We start from the raw sequence: 15,772 nt of genomic DNA on the forward strand, positions 1-15,772 counted from the left end.
TCCCTGACAGCCTCTCCTGTGAAAGGCTGACTCACAGAAGATGCGAGACACACAAGAAACAAGGCTCCCCAGATTCTCTCTGTCACTGTCAGCTGTCCGTATGGAAGACATGGGAGGTGGCCTACAGGTGCCATCGGGACTTGCTGAGGGAAGGATCCTGGGCCCCAGATGTCTCACCTGGCAGCCTGCCAAACTACCTGAGACGCCAGATGTAGACGTTTATTATTTGAGCTTACGTTGCTATTTCTAAAAATTTCTTATAGAAATACAAATGCCCTGAGTTAGCTCAGTAATATATCTAGTCTTGGTTATCAAAACTCTGAATTTGGATTAATTTTCTTCTGATTAGCTGGTCTTTAACAAGCTTTAACAAAATTACAAGCTCACAGTGCTGACGTGAGGGAGTTTCGCGGAGCAGTTAGACTGTTTGGAGCCTGAAGAGGCGGATTCTAGGAAGGGAACAGTCAAGGGGCCATGAAGCTGTTCAGAGGAAACATGAATAAGAAGAGCCTTAGGAGATCAAACAGATCCTGCTCAGATGACTTCACCTCACCCACTTTGGTTTTCTCATTTGGAAAATGAGGATCCTAATGCTAATAGAGACATGGGCTGCTAGATGGATTAAACTAGGCCGTGTGTGTAAAGTGCTTAGCCCAACGTAAAGACTCAGTAAACTATTGTAATAACTTATTATGAGACACCTAGGTTTCCGGAAAGTTCCAAGCCCTGGCAGTTCTTTCTGGATACCTCCGTGTCAATTCAGAATGATGGTTTTATGGTGCATTTTAACCTAATTCTTCCGTATGGAGTTGATTGCATGGACTAACCTGGGTGAGGTGTTAAGATTCTGACTCTCAATTCCAATGTGTTTGTTTTTTTAACACACCACCAAGCAATTCTCTGACCAGCTTGGTGTCCTACAATTCAACTCAGTTCCAACACTGTTCTACCCAGAGATAGCATCAGATTCCACAGATTAAGGGCTCAGCCCCACAAGACTGCCCCGACTTCCGGTGCCAATTGCCAGTCCAGGTTGTCGACTGTGCTTCTAACTTACTGGCTATAGATCGGAGTTTCCCACAATCGCTGCCTCAGGTTCCATTAATTTGCTAGAGCAGCTCACAGAACTCAGAGAAACATTTTACTTACTACATCACTGGTTTGCTATAAAAGGATGTAACTCAGGAATAGCCAGATGGAAGAGCTGCACAGGAGAAGGTATGGGGAAATGACACAAAGCTTCCATGCCCTCCCCAGATCTCCATGTGTTCACCAACCTGGAAGCTCTCTGACCCCTCTCCTTTTTGAGTTTTAATGGCAGCTTCATTACATAGGCATGATTGATTACATCATTGGCCATGGGTGATTGAGCTCAATCTCTAACCCCTTGCCCCTCCCGGAAGTGGGTGAGTGGAACTGGAAGTTCCAACCCTCTAATCACATGGTTGGCTTCACTGGCCAGTCCTCATCTGTAGGTGTTTTCCAAAAGCCATCTCATTAGCATAACAAAATATATCTTTATCAGTCTCAGCGCAGGAAATTCCAAGGGTTTTAGGAGCTCTGTGTCTGGAACTGGGATGAAGAACAAATATATATTTCTTAGTACAAAATCACAGTATTACAAATGTGAAAATTATGAACCAAATGGGGCAGCGTATATCCCCAAGTCTCTTAGCACTTATCTTTACCTCTCTATCATGTCTTGCTTTCTGTTTTGTAATAAGAAATTGCTATACATGTCTTGGAAATAGGCTTCATGTTTGATTTATTTTTGTATCTTATGTAGTCCCAGCAAAGTGCTAGTTGAATGAATTAATCACTGAATGGAATATAACATCATTTGTTCTATGGCGTGCACATTGCTGTTAGACTGCATTTATATGATGAATGGAAAGGAATTACCTATTGAATATGGTCTGGAACAGCCGTTTATCAATGAAAGAGCTATTTGTGTTCAATCCAGTGGCTGTTGACATGGTAAAGGGAAGTTTCTAGCCATATATTTCTTTTTAGCCAATTAAAGTGTTTCTGCCTTGCGACCGACCATTAAGGGAAAGTGATAGACCAAAGACAAAATTCTTGGATTAGTTTCCCAGGCTTAATTTTATTATTAATATTAAAGATATTAAGAATAAGACTGTTAAATTACTCCTTGGGAGTTAGTGAGTTTGTGGTTAAAAGTTTGGGCTCTGGAGTCAGGATCCTGGCTTTCTGGGTTACCAACCAAATGGTGATGGGCAGGTTGAGAAGCATGCCATTAGCGAGCGCCATTTGCAGTGCATTGTATGTGAATGGTGCCTCCTGGAGTTATACGGGAGTGGCGGGGCAGTGGATAGACCTGAGTCTCCTCCTCTGTGAAATGGAATTACTAAAACCTTGATGGTAGGATTAATTGAGTTAATGTCTGTAAAGCGCACAGCATAGAGTTGGAGTACTTGGTGCTTAATAAAGTTAGCTACTGCAATTATTTAAAGTCTCAAAAGGAAGCTATAGGAATGATGCCGAAAGACGAGTTCATTCATCTAAAATATTATTCAGAAAAATGCTAGATTAGAATAATCCCTATTACACCAAGTTTACCTGAGGAACTTTAGTTACTTAGTTGCAAGAAATAACAAGATAAGTGAAGCATCCTGGCCTCTGTATATAGTTTTTTTCTATGAAGACACTGTCCTTTGTAAGAAGTGTGTTCCACTCAATGTAGACAGGAAAAAATAGATGTGCTTTTATAAGAAAGGAATCTACGTTCTTTGGATCTGAAGTAATTGACTTTATTCAGTCATTTCAGAATCATTTATTCGTGTCGGTGGTACCGAGAGCTCTGTGCTAGACAGAAGTGCTGTGTCTAAGTATTTCTCACCTCTTGCATCTTTTGTTATGTTTTAGGTTGTTCATGATGCTAACACACTTTACGTTTTTGCACCTAGTGCACAAAGCAGAGACCGGTGGGTGAAGAAGTTAAAAGAAGGTAAAACCCATGTATTGAAATATTAATCTGTACATAATTTTAGGATATAACATTGTTATCACTAAAACAGAAATACAGTAATATATCTTGCATTTGTAATCTTTTAATCTACAAAAAATGTTTCTCCAAGGACATTCTGTTACTGTTAGTGATACATACTGAAGATAATTTCCTTTTTTTAAATCTGATTCCTTCTAGTAGCATATACATAGTTTCTGAGAAAAGCATGCTTTCATTTAATGTGTAATACATTTGAAGATGATAGAGCGCTGGGCTTTTATCATAATAAGATTTGGTATTTTCTAAGAAATTTCCTATGTAGTCAACATTTGGTGTGAATGAATTGACTTGTGCATAAAGTGTTTAAATGGGGCATTTGTCTTGCACAATTCTCATTGCTTCTTCTGCGGAACAAAATGGTGGTGGGCTGACTTTGGTGTTTATCCATCACGGAGTAGCAGAGGTCACTTCTGCTAACAAGGGTGCTTCACCAAAAAAGGAGATGAAAGAGAACCATATGGATTTTCTGAATTCTGAGTTGTATGATGTTATGAGGGTGTTCTCACAATGGACATGGTATCCAAGAAATAAACAATGATTGACAGTGTTACTTATGAAACATTTTGTTATGTTTGTTTTATTTCACTAATCATTTCATGTATCTATGAATTACAGAAATAAAGAACAACAATAATATTATGATTAAATATCATCCTAAATTTTGGGCAGATGGAAGTTATCAGTGTTGCAGACAAACTGAAAAACTAGCACCTGGTTGTGAAAAATATAATCTTTTTGAGAGTAGTAAGTATTCATTTTATTCTGTGATTATATTGTGCCCAGGATGTACATATTATTAGTCTAGCAAGAAAGTGACATGATTTTGATTTTGATGTTGGTTAAGTACGGCCTTCACATTTGCTAGTACAGTGTAAATGTGGGGTAGGTATATTTTGTGAGAATAATTATATTTAGTTAGCAGTGGGACTATCCATTGGAACCAAAAGGTCTATTTTGGGGAGCTTTTATCACAATATGGAAGCCTGCTAAAAATAACTCTATTAAAAGTGTGATCCTAATGTGGTACCATCAGCAGCTTTTCTTTGCTTTTTTTCTCAGCTTTATTGAGATATAATTGACAAATAAAATTGTAAGATATTTAAGTGTACAACGTGATAGTTTGATATACTTGTGCATTGTGCAAGGATTCCTCCCACTGAGTTAATTAACACATCCATCACCTCATGTGTTTACCTTTGTGTGTATGTGTGTGTGTGTGTGTGTGTATGAGAACATTTAAGTTCTATACTCTTAGTAAATTTTAATTATACAGTACAGTGTTACCAACTATAGTCACCATGTTAGACTTCAGATCCTCAGACCTCATTCATCTTATAACTGAAAGTTGTCCCCTTTTATCAACATCTGTATTTCACCTACTCCACTCCCCAGCCGCTGGCAACCACTTTTCTACTTTCTGTTTCTATAAGTTTGACTTTTTTTTTTTTAAGATTCCACATATAAATGATACCATGAGGTATTTGTCTTTCTCTGTCTGACCTATTTCATTTAGTGTAATGTCTTCCAAGTTCACCCATGTTGTTGCAAATGGTAGGATTTTCTTCCTTTTTTTAAGACTGAATAATATTCCATGATATATATACACACACCACATTTTCTTATCCATGCATCTGTTGATGGACACTGGGGTTGTTTCCATGTCTTGGCTATTGTGAATAATGCTGCAGTGAACGTAGGCGTGCAGATATCTCTTTGAGGTACTGATTTCGTTTCCTTTGTGTATATACCCAGAAGGAGGATTGCTGGGTCAATATGGTAGTTCTATTTTTAATTTCTTGAGGAACCTCTAACTGTTTTCCATAGTGGCTGCACAATTTGCATCCCCACCAACAGTGTACAAGGCTTCCCTTTTCTCCGCATCCTCGCCAGCATTTATCTCTTGTGTTTTTGATAACAGCCATCCTGACAGGTGTGAGGTGATATCTCATTGTGGTTTTGATTTGCATTTCTCTAATGATTAGTGATGTTGAGCACCCTTTTATTTACCTGCTGGCCATTTGTATGTCTTCTTTGGAAAAATGTCTATTCAGATCCTCTGCTCATTTTTAGTGGACTTATTTGATTTTTTTGCTATTGAGTTGTATGAGTTCCTTGTATATTTTGGGTATTAACTCCTTATCAGATATGTAGTTTGCAAATATTTTCTCCCCTTCTGTAGGCTGCCTTTTCATTTTGTTGATGATTTCCTTTGCTGAGCAGAAGCTTTTTAGTTTGATGTATTTCCACTTGTTTATAAAGAACAAGACATGGCCCCAACCCCTATGACATTTACATTCTGTTCAGGAAGGCAGAAATACAAACCAGCTTTAATAGCATTTTAAAAATTCTGTTCTTAAATAGTGATACAAGCACCATGCACCAGAGCGAGAGTCAGAGTGGACTTCTTGTTTATGTGTTCGTTTTCACTTTTCCTTAAAACTATCAATCGTTGGTAGATGGGGTTTTGACCTATTTTTGTTGTTGTCATTTTCAGGTATAAGAAAAGCACTACCTCCAGCACCAGAAACAAAGAAGGTAGGTGGTCTTCAACTTTTGGGAGCATTTTCAGTTTATTGAGTATGTTTGCATTCATTCATGTGATGCTGTTCCCCACCCCTACCCCCAAGGTCATATCAGAAACAGAAATGCTATGTCTTATTTAGTTGTTTTTCTTGGTGTCAAATAATTTTAATTTAATGGTATGATATATAATTGGGGTCCCTTTTATCATCTGGCATTTTGCCTGTATTTTGGCTTCCAGAATTATATCAGAGGTGTGGGACTTCAAAGGAATATTTCAGTCTTAAGACCATAGTGTTGTGACTGACTTCAGTGATTTAATGATATGCCTTTGAAGAGTAGGGCATGGTGGAAAACATGTAGTTTGGACCCAGACAGGTATTGATCCAACGTGAATCTGATATGAGTGACCTTTGGTGGGTTACTTAAATCATTGTTTCCTCAATTGTAAAATGGGAATTATATACTCTACTTCATGGGATCAGTATTAAGAGAAAAACTGTGTTAGGTGCCAAGGAGCCTTGCACATAGTAGGCACAAAGAAGTGCAGATTCCTTTGAGTGGGAAGAGACCTGATAGAAGATTCCACTCCGTAGTGTGCTTTTTCCCCATCGCAGGGCATTTGAACGGTGGCTCCATCTTTAGTCCTCCTGGTTGCTCCTCACGTATTACTCTTACCTCTCCCTGGAAAGCTCGCCCTGACACTGAGCAGCAGCCTTCTGATGTTTAGAGACAACTTTTGCTCATGTCCTGTATTCTGAAACCCATGAGAGGTCCGATAGCATCAACATCATCAAACTCCTGGGAAGCCTCACCAGATTGTATTGGGTAGACTTGAGATTTCTGCTTTATTCTGTGGTGATGTGTGAATCATTTAGTGTTGTACTTCACATCCAGTTTTGAAACAGAAGACTGAACTTTCACGTGTCATGCTCTTTTCTTAGCGAAGGCCTCCCCCACCAATTCCAATTGAAGAAGAAGATAATAGTGAAGAAATAGTTGTAGCTATGTATGATTTCCAAGCGACAGAAGCACATGACCTCAGATTAGAGAGAGGCCAAGAGTATATCATATTAGAGAAGAATGATGTTCATTGGTGGAGAGCGAGAGATAAATATGGGTAAGTATTCCCAGTCTGTGCATGACACACAGTGGGTACGTGGGAGTTAAGTGCTGAGTGAGAAGAGGATAATCTCCAACTATCATGTTATGAGACTAGTTCAGCCAGCCATAAGTGAAAGTGCACATTATTACTTTGCAGTAACACAGTGTATTCTTAGTGGTGATTCAATAAATGTAAATGGATCAACTACCTCTTTCTAGAAATTAGAATACATTACACTGGTCTCTTTCTGGTCCATCATATGTTTAATTGGATTATTTTGAGTTTGGGGGAAATTAGATTTTATTTTTTTCCTCCCTGAGGTAAGTAAATAATCTTAGATTTTTCTAAGAGAGAGAGAGGGAGAATACATGTATGTCTGTATGTATGTACATAGGTGTATGTGTGTACACGTACAAGCAAGAAATTTAAAAACAAGCATGATTTATAGAAGGTAATTAAGGATTTAAAGGGAACAGTCCTTTCAACCCTTATTATCGATAAAAAAATGGGTAAATAGGGATAAACTTAGGGGATGAGTATCTTTTAGACTTCATTAAGAAATCCTGTATCCTCTGCTTACCTCTGAAATATAACCCTGTTGATATTCTGAGTTCCCATGGATAAGAAGAGGAGGACTTTTTGTCCTGTCCAGAGCACACCCTCCCTGCAAGTCTGCTTTCTCGCCTCCCTGCCCCACCCCCAATTCCAATTCTCCATTCCTCAGTCCACTTCGGGAGAAGCACTGGAAGCCCCTGGGTTAGGCAGGTCCTTCTCGTCTGCTCATTTCTCAGCAACGGTACATCTCCTGAGTGCTGGTTTGCTGTGCCTTTTTACCTTCTTGAGAGCTCCTAACCTTTTGTTCTATGTTTACAAGGAGGTTGTCACTGCTTTTCTTTGCCAAACACTGTAGAAGATTGACTTTTATTTTTTTATTTAGAAATCTTCAAACATCCATAAAAGTACATAATAGTATAATGGAGCCTCTTGTAACTTGACTTCAAAAATTACCAATAGTTAATGTCTTGATTTACCAATCCTCCCAATTGTTTTTTCCTACAATATTTAAAAGTAAACTCAAATTATCATATCATTTCACGCCAAAGTCTAACTGCTAAAGATTTTTTTTAAACAACTTCTGTGTCATTGTCATATTTAACAGTTAACTATAGACTTTTCCCTACCATTTTTGGGACTGGAAGAAGAGTATGAATGAAGCCCAGATAGCACATATCTTAGTATCTAGTAGTTATAAGTCAAGCTAACAAACTGGTAAATAAAATATAACTTATCCTCTAACTTGACAAACATACCTTCAAAATGACAAGGCAGAGCTTGAGGGTTCTGTGCCAGAATGTGACAGCGCACAGAGGGCTGACCTCCCAGGGTGCCTCCCTTCTCTCTTTCGTTCTGTCCCACACTTCATCTCACAGCTGTCATCCAAGCCCTGTCTAGATTGCTTGCAACAGCTACCCCCCAACATGACCACCTCTTGGACCTGGGGTGGAAGGAGGTACACATGAGTAGCATACTTGGCTTTTCAGAGGACGAACCCACTGGAAAGGCTCATGTAGGCCTTGGCAATTGGCAGAGAATTCTGGGGTCCTAGTTACCCAGATGGTGGTCTAGAAGAGGGCTGAGGGAACATGGCATGCTCTTGAAAGTTGAGGGCAGAGCAGGTGTCCCTCTGGCACAGGTCTAAGGATGTGCCAGTTACGGTCATGTGCTGCATACTGATGTTTTGTTCAGTTATGGACCACATATACGATGGTGGTCCCATAAGATTAGTACCATATAGCCTAAGTGGATAGTAGGCTACACCGTCTAGGTTTGTGTAAGGACACTATCATGTCCGCACAATGATGAAATCATCCAATGATGCATTTCTCAGAATGTATCCCTGTTGTTAAGCGATCCATGACTGTATGTAATTTGAGTGTCCTCTGATTAGCTCTAATATGTATTTTTACAGTTTTATCAAGATTAAAACAAGGTCCACATATTGTCTTTTGGCTGATATGTGTCTTATGTCTCTCTTTTATTCCACAGCAGTCTCCATCCTTTTTTTCATTTTTGACTTACTGATGAAACCAGATAATTTACCCTATGAAATGAGCCACACTCTAGGTTAAGCTAATTGCGTACAAGTGGCATCATTTAATATGTCTTTATGTCCTATATTTCCTGTCAACTGTAATCAAGAGGCTTGATCACATTTAGAAGTTGATCCCTGGTTTTCCCACTTCTAATGATATGAAGATTGCTCAGTGGTTCAGGTGTCAACCTTGTTTCTCCATCATAAAGTTCTTCATCAGTGTTTCACCTAATGATTTTGGCATCATTAATGATTATTGCTTACATTCATTATTTCATTAGGGATTGCCAAATGATTTTCTAATTCTGTCATTCCATCTGCATTTATTAATTTTTTAATTTATTAATTTTCTAATGAAGAACTGCCTCATCAACCAGTTCATGCAGGAAAGGCCAGATAAATTTTTGATTTTTTCCTTTTACCAATTTTCAGAATAATAAGTTGATGACTGAGCTTCCTCTAGTGATAGCAATGGTAACCAATAATTTTTTTAGTGTTATTATGGGTGCTTATATATTTGGTTTTAATCATTGCAGTCATTATTCATTTGGCTTGAATTGTCCCATCTTAGGTCAGTGGTAGCTGTTTTGGTTGGGGACCCCTTTAGTCTTAGCTTCCTTGCTTTCTGGGTAAAATAAAATGGCTTAAGTTCATCTTGTGTTTTTCCTGGACAAACCTTCAATTTGCCATTTTTCCAAGATGTGCTGGCTCCTTTTAGTCACAAATAGTATTTAGAGACAACAGTTGGGGTGCTAGGATTCTAATTGTTACCGGATTGTCATTGCTTCTAGGCCTTTCTCAGTTCAACACAGCTACCTATATACACTCATGTGTGTGTGTTGTGTTTTGTGAGTTCTTACTCATAGTTCAAGTTCAAACTTAAGATTACAAGGTTTTAACTCAATTTTTAAATTTTATACGTGTATCTCTTTTATCTTATGCTGAAAATCTTGGCTCCTACCAAATTCTGCCTGCTCTGAGTGCTTCTTAAACTGCAATGTACCTAAGAGTCATCTGGGGTAAAACTGAAGATTGCTTGGCCCCAAAGAGACCTTCTCAATTCAAGTCTTTTGGGATATGATGCAAGAATTTGCCTTTTTAACAAGCGACCCAGATGCTACTGATGTAGACGTCAGGGACTACCCTCTGTGAAACAAGCCTCTACATGAGGTATTGGAGTGACGGGTGTTTTTATCCAAGACTTTAACTTTTCTGAAGTAGTGGTTTCCTTAAAGCATCCCAAGAAATTGTGAATTTAAGAGAAGCATCTTGGGGTATCAGGAATGCTCTGAACCTAGTCACCAGTTCAGAGTTCCACTTCTGGCCCTGTTGCTGGCTAGCTTTGGGACCTTGAGAAAGTCTGTTAATCTTTCTAAGCCTTGGTTTCCTCACAAGAAGGTCAGTACAGTAATGCCTGTCTACCTCAGAATTTTTGTGAGGATCAAATGAGGAAGTATTTTGTAAAGCATCAAATGCTATAGATACATTGAATTATTGGGGGTCACCTAGTCTTTCTTATAAGATTTAGGAAATATTATGCTCTAATTATTTGAGAAAGGCAATAATTTTTCTTTTAATAACCTCTCACTAAGATAATTTCAGCTTACCTAAAGTATTTCTCTTATTTCTAGGAGTGAAGGATATATCCCAAGTAATTATGTAACGGGAAAGAAATCAAACAACTTAGATCAGTATGAGTAAGTAAATGGTTATTTTGTGAATTTGAAAAATGAGAAAATGTTTTCATTTTCCTAATTATGTAAGGCATTTTGGAGATTAGTGGATATCTTTCATTATCTTTAGAAGGTGGCACTGACACAGTCTTAACTCAGTTGTCTAGGGTGGTAAACGACGTTGTGAGAATTAGTTTCTGTAATACACTTTACCCGAGGGTACTATATATGGAGATACACAAGCAATTGATTTAAAACAAATCACATCTTAGCTGACTTTGAAATATCGATCACTGTTCATTTATTCAACAAATCAGAATTCAGTTTCCCAGTGTGGCCTTTAGAAAAACATTTATTTTTTTTAATTATAATAATATATGATTATTGTTTTAAAATTGTTTGAAAGTATGAAAAATGTTAATAAGAAAAATTACTCATGAGTCAACTAGAGTTGGCCTCTGTCAACATTAGTATATTTTCTTTCAATCTTTTTACTCTTTTTTTAAAAAAATAAGGTCATGCTGTATATGCTGTTTTATATCCTATTTGTTCCACTTAACAGTACTACGAGTGTATTTCTTTATACCATTGTGTATTCTTTGAAAACATTTTCATAAGTGCATTATATTTCATTCAGTCATAAATTCATCAAATATTTACCGAGGTCTTAGCATGTATCAGGAACTGTATAACCAGGCATATGGCACATGGATGTGCAATAATTTATATAATCATTTACTTACTTGTGTGGCATTATGTTGTTTAGGCAACTTTGCTATGTAAAAATAACTGGGACTTCTTCCTGCTTTATCTAGTCTTAAACTAGTGTTACTGCACAAAATTGGAGTTCTCTTGCCTGATGTGCATAAGTGGCCCGTTAATTACGGCATCAGCCTGTGGGAAAAGAGATCAGCTTTACTCTGTGAGATTGACCTACAGGGAGACAGGGGGCACATGCCCTCAGGTCTGCCTCCCCGATTCAGGATTTGGGGTGAAATTTAAGAGGTTAGGGAGAACAGGCTGGCATGTGGAAATGCTGGCGGGACAGGTTTTGATTGGTGGGCTTCAAGCCTTTATGGTAAAGTTTTAAATATTTATGACAGGGTTCTAAACACTTATGATGAGGTTCTCAACTTTTATGATAGGGTTCTAAACATTTTCAATGAGGTGGGGAAGGAATTTTAACACCGAGTCTTCCTGAATGAGGGACCCCTTGCTTCTGAGAAGAGTCCTACTTTTAAATTCCAGTCGTGTCCTTGTCTTTGGTTCCACATCTTTGGTTCTGCAGTCATTTCAGGTCAAGACTTCTTCCTCTGCGCATGCTCTGGCTACGAGACTTTGCACATTTTCTGAAAGACAATTCTTAATCACTCTGTTGATAAAAGATGGGGTCAGTTGAACTGGTCCTAGAGAGCCTGTGGTTATACTATATCTCTAAGAATCTGCTGGGCTAAAGACTAGGAATGAACTTGTTAAGACTCCTAATGCATGCCATCACATTGCTTTCCAGAGAACATAATGGGCATACTATTTATATGCCCACTAGCAGTACAAGGCCAGGTTTTAATGAGAGGCTCATATATACCAAATACTCTTTTGTAGTCCTTCGGAGGTGGTGTGTTGATACTTCATTCACTTCTTTCAAAACACCACCACCACCACTAGCCAAAAAAACACCAAAAAACTGTCCATGTCAGTCCCTGTAATGTGAGTATACCTTCAAATCTAGAAAAGGATTAATAGGTTCAAAAGTCACAGCACTCAGTGGTGTGATCCCTCAAAGTTGTTTTAGAAGTAGGTGATGGTATAAAAAATATGTAAATAAAATAGTATTTCTGTTCTTAAATAAATTTTAGGAAAATATAGCAAAATCCTTAGAATTAGGGAAGATACTAAAAGGTGAAAACTTGGACCTGATTTTAAAGTGATCTGAGAACTAGATGATAATTTGGGGAGGGATGTTCTTGGAAACCAGATAATCCTTATCTGAATGTGAGAACTCCCCTTACGACTCATGGGATTACAGATAAGAATCTTAAGAAGTTTATGATTCATTGCCATGAGTTTTTTGGATAGGTGAAATTTTTTCTCCTCCTCTGCGTGACTAAGTGAATTCACCTGCTATGTACAGTCTCCGGGCCGGGAGTCCCCTCAGCCATCTGCCCAGCAGTCAGGGATTCCCGATGGCATTGTGCTAGGTGAGAAAGGGGAAACCTGTTCTCAGGGTGGACAGTCAGAGTGCCCCTCGGCTCCTGCTGTCTTCCCACTCCGTGGTGTGTGCTGTTGTTTGCTACAGCTCATCCTGTGACACATCTTAAGTATCCCAAGAGTTAAAAAGCCTTTTGTTGAATCAAGAGCTCTTCTGTTTGTTTGGGCCTAGGAGTCGTCCCAGGCAACAGACGGCGCACTGGGCCGGACACAGGGTTGCCAGGCCCGCAGCTCCGGGGGCTATCAGTAACCTAGTTCTGACCTCCGCACCCACGTAACAGTTTGGGGAGGAGAGGATCAGAGGAAGTGCTGCAGGAAAGAAAAGTGTTCATTGTGATGGTCAATAAGATGTTCTTGCTGGAAAGATGTTAAAGGAAGAAGGTGACAGAAATGAAAGGGTGTTTAGAGCAGAAAAAGTCTAGCATAAGGCTTTGAGTGGGTGGCATAGGAGGCGAGGGCCAAATTAGAGAATTGAAAAGACTTATAGCTGGTTTCTCGGTTGGTTGGTTTCTATTTTTCCTTCATTTTTACCCCTTGTCTTCTTTTTATGATTTGTCCAACCCACACTCCCCAGGAAACTTGGCCAGGATCCAACCTTTCCAGACAGGACTGTGTGTCCCCAAATCTTTTTTACCCTCTGTTCAGACACCACTGTGAAGTCCTATTCCTCTGGAGTGTTTTGAAGTGACTAGCCAATCTGAAAACCTCATTCACATTAGAGTTTTGATATCTAAGAATGGAATGACAAGTTACTCACACATCCTGGGCATTCTTCCTAGATAGGTAGTTCCTTCATCCAGAGGAGCTAACCAGCCTCTAACAGAGCATTTCTGTGATGGGCTTGTGAGAGATGTCCATGGGCTGGCATCTGTGTGGCGGTGCTCCCCTGCCCACCATGTGGGCTCCTTCACATTTTACCCATGTGTGTGGTCCTTCCTGACGGGATGAACTCAGCAGAGCCACTACTGTCTTTCCCTTCTCGCCTGGTGCTGGGCGTCATAGAAAAGGGACAGAAGCCACAAAGAACTGTTAGGAAATACTCACCACGAGTTGATTCATCGGTTTATTTGTTCATCACTCCTTCCTCCTTTCTTCCTTCAACATACTCTGAAAGGTCTGAGTTTATATACTAAGGAGGGAAAACATTCTGTCTGGAGAATCTGCAAATGCCATAAAAATGACCCCTGGGAACAGGATTTTGAAGAGCCTGCCCTTTGTGCAGTGGATTCCTTTTCTTTCCTTATTTCCTTTATCCCTTCCAAGGGAGCTTGTGTATACCAGGTGACTAAAAGACCTCTTTCTTTCTCTGAGTATTTCATACCTAATTTCCTCTTGAGAGCTACAGTTTAGCTCTACTGATTTCTTGCATCTGAACGTGAGACTAAACCTCTGTTGCTTACTCTTACTGTGAAGATGTGGGGTTGGATCTTCTGTTATTAATAAAGAGAATTTTTGTGTGTGTGTGAGGAAGATTGGCCCTGAGCTAACATCTGTTGCCAGTCTTCCTCTATTTTTTTGTATGTGGGATGCCACCACAGCATGGCTGGATGAGCGGTGTGTAGGTCCGCGCCTGGGATCTGAACCCGTGAACCCTAGGCCACTGAAGGAATGTGCAAACTTAACCACTGTGCTGCTAGGCTGGCCCCAAAGAGAATTTTTTTAATCTTTCAGATCCTGCTGGTTATAATGCATAATGAGAACTCCAGTTACCTTTCCTTAATTAATTTTTATAACTGTTTTTGGCATCCTGCCAAATGTTTCTTGTATCACTGGAAACCCTTTTGAGACAGAATCCATTCTGTTCTTCTTGTTTATTGTATTTCTCAATTGGATTCAGATCAGAACTGCAATTTTGTTGGACTTGGTCTCAGTTCAGGAAGTGAGGTCCACAGCAATGAGACCTTAGTACCCGTAATTCTGAGGCCTGGTTAATCACCTCAGGCCACAAATAAAATAACACTCATCAGCTTGTATTGAGATTGTAATTGGTGTTTGGCCACTACAACTGCATAGAAGAATCCAGACAAAAAAAGATCTTACATTGTAGTTTTTCTTTGTATTTTTCCCTTCCTCAGTCAGAGAAGGCCTTTGTGTTCGTCTGTCTCAGGGTGTTTGCTGGGCCAAAAGCAGGTGATGGATTTTTTTATAAGAGGCTGAGCTAGGGGTGGAAAATTCAGATGTCCAGATGGGCTAAGCTAGTTTCATACTATTGGAAGCCTCAGGAAAGATGACTGTGGTGGAGGACTCTCTACCCACTAAAGGGCATCTAAAACAAACAAACAAAAACCAAAAAAAAAACACCCAAGTTTAAAACTGAAGGCCAAGAAAACAGGCTGAATTCACATTCTCTGGTTTATAATCTCTGGAGAGACTGGGCTGGGGGAAGCAGGGAGAGGGGAGTACCTCTGAGGATGAGGTGGGAGATGGCAGGATCCGTCTTTCCTTGGGAAAGAAGGGGCACAGATCTGCAGGGGCTGGGGGATGTGGCACAGAGTGGTGGTGGGACCTGATGGGGAGGTGGGCGCTGCTGCCTGGCCGCGGTGGGATTCCTACAGTAGAGCCTCGGTGACCACCAGGGCTTGGGGCTGCACTAGAACTGGTAAGTCTGGAAGACCCAGGGCCTACTCTTCTGTTTTGCTGTTTCTTTTGACTCTTGGGACCTTTGTGAAATTCAATGTGGGAGCCTCTGTAATGACTTGAGATGGAATCTACTGCCTATTGGTCAGATGGGGGCTTGGGATAAGATTTAATTTTAATTAAGACAATAATATAAAGTGACATTTCCTGCATGTTTGAGTCTGTGGAGTAAAATTCATTCTTGCTGTTATTATAACAGTGAAAAACTAGAAATGAGCTTTATGTTGAATAATGAAGAATCACTTGAGTAAATTATGGCACATCCATACCATCATGCATAGGCCTATATTGCTTTGCAAAGATGTCTATCATATACTGTTATATGAAAAATTCAGGTTATGATATAGCAAGTATAGTTTTATTCCACTTTAATAAAAAATAAGAATTCATATATATATATGTTTTCATAAAAATATCGGTAGAAAAAGTATGAAAGTATGTACACCCAAATGTTACCAGTGGTTGTCTATATTGTTGAGATTATCAGTGATCTCTTATTGATTATTGAA

At 39.4% G+C, this 15,772-nt stretch overlaps 1 protein-coding gene across 1 annotated transcript in view; it reads left to right on the plus strand.

Moving 5' to 3' along the window:
• LOC124232998 (tyrosine-protein kinase Tec) overlaps positions 1 to 15,772 on the plus strand; it is a 122,866-nt gene that overhangs the window by 90,578 nt on the left and 16,516 nt on the right. Inside the window, exons 4-8 of the mRNA XM_046649997.1 lie at positions 2,887 to 2,968; positions 3,644 to 3,772; positions 5,523 to 5,563; positions 6,493 to 6,668; positions 10,377 to 10,442. Of these exons, the coding sequence (XP_046505953.1) occupies positions 2,887 to 2,968; positions 3,644 to 3,772; positions 5,523 to 5,563; positions 6,493 to 6,668; positions 10,377 to 10,442 (494 nt within the window). The remainder of the gene's footprint in view (positions 1 to 2,886; positions 2,969 to 3,643; positions 3,773 to 5,522; positions 5,564 to 6,492; positions 6,669 to 10,376; positions 10,443 to 15,772) is intronic.

Source organism: Equus quagga, unplaced genomic scaffold, assembly GCF_021613505.1.
Source record: "Equus quagga isolate Etosha38 unplaced genomic scaffold, UCLA_HA_Equagga_1.0 146_RagTag, whole genome shotgun sequence".
Classification (NCBI taxonomy): domain Eukaryota; kingdom Metazoa; phylum Chordata; class Mammalia; order Perissodactyla; family Equidae; genus Equus; species Equus quagga.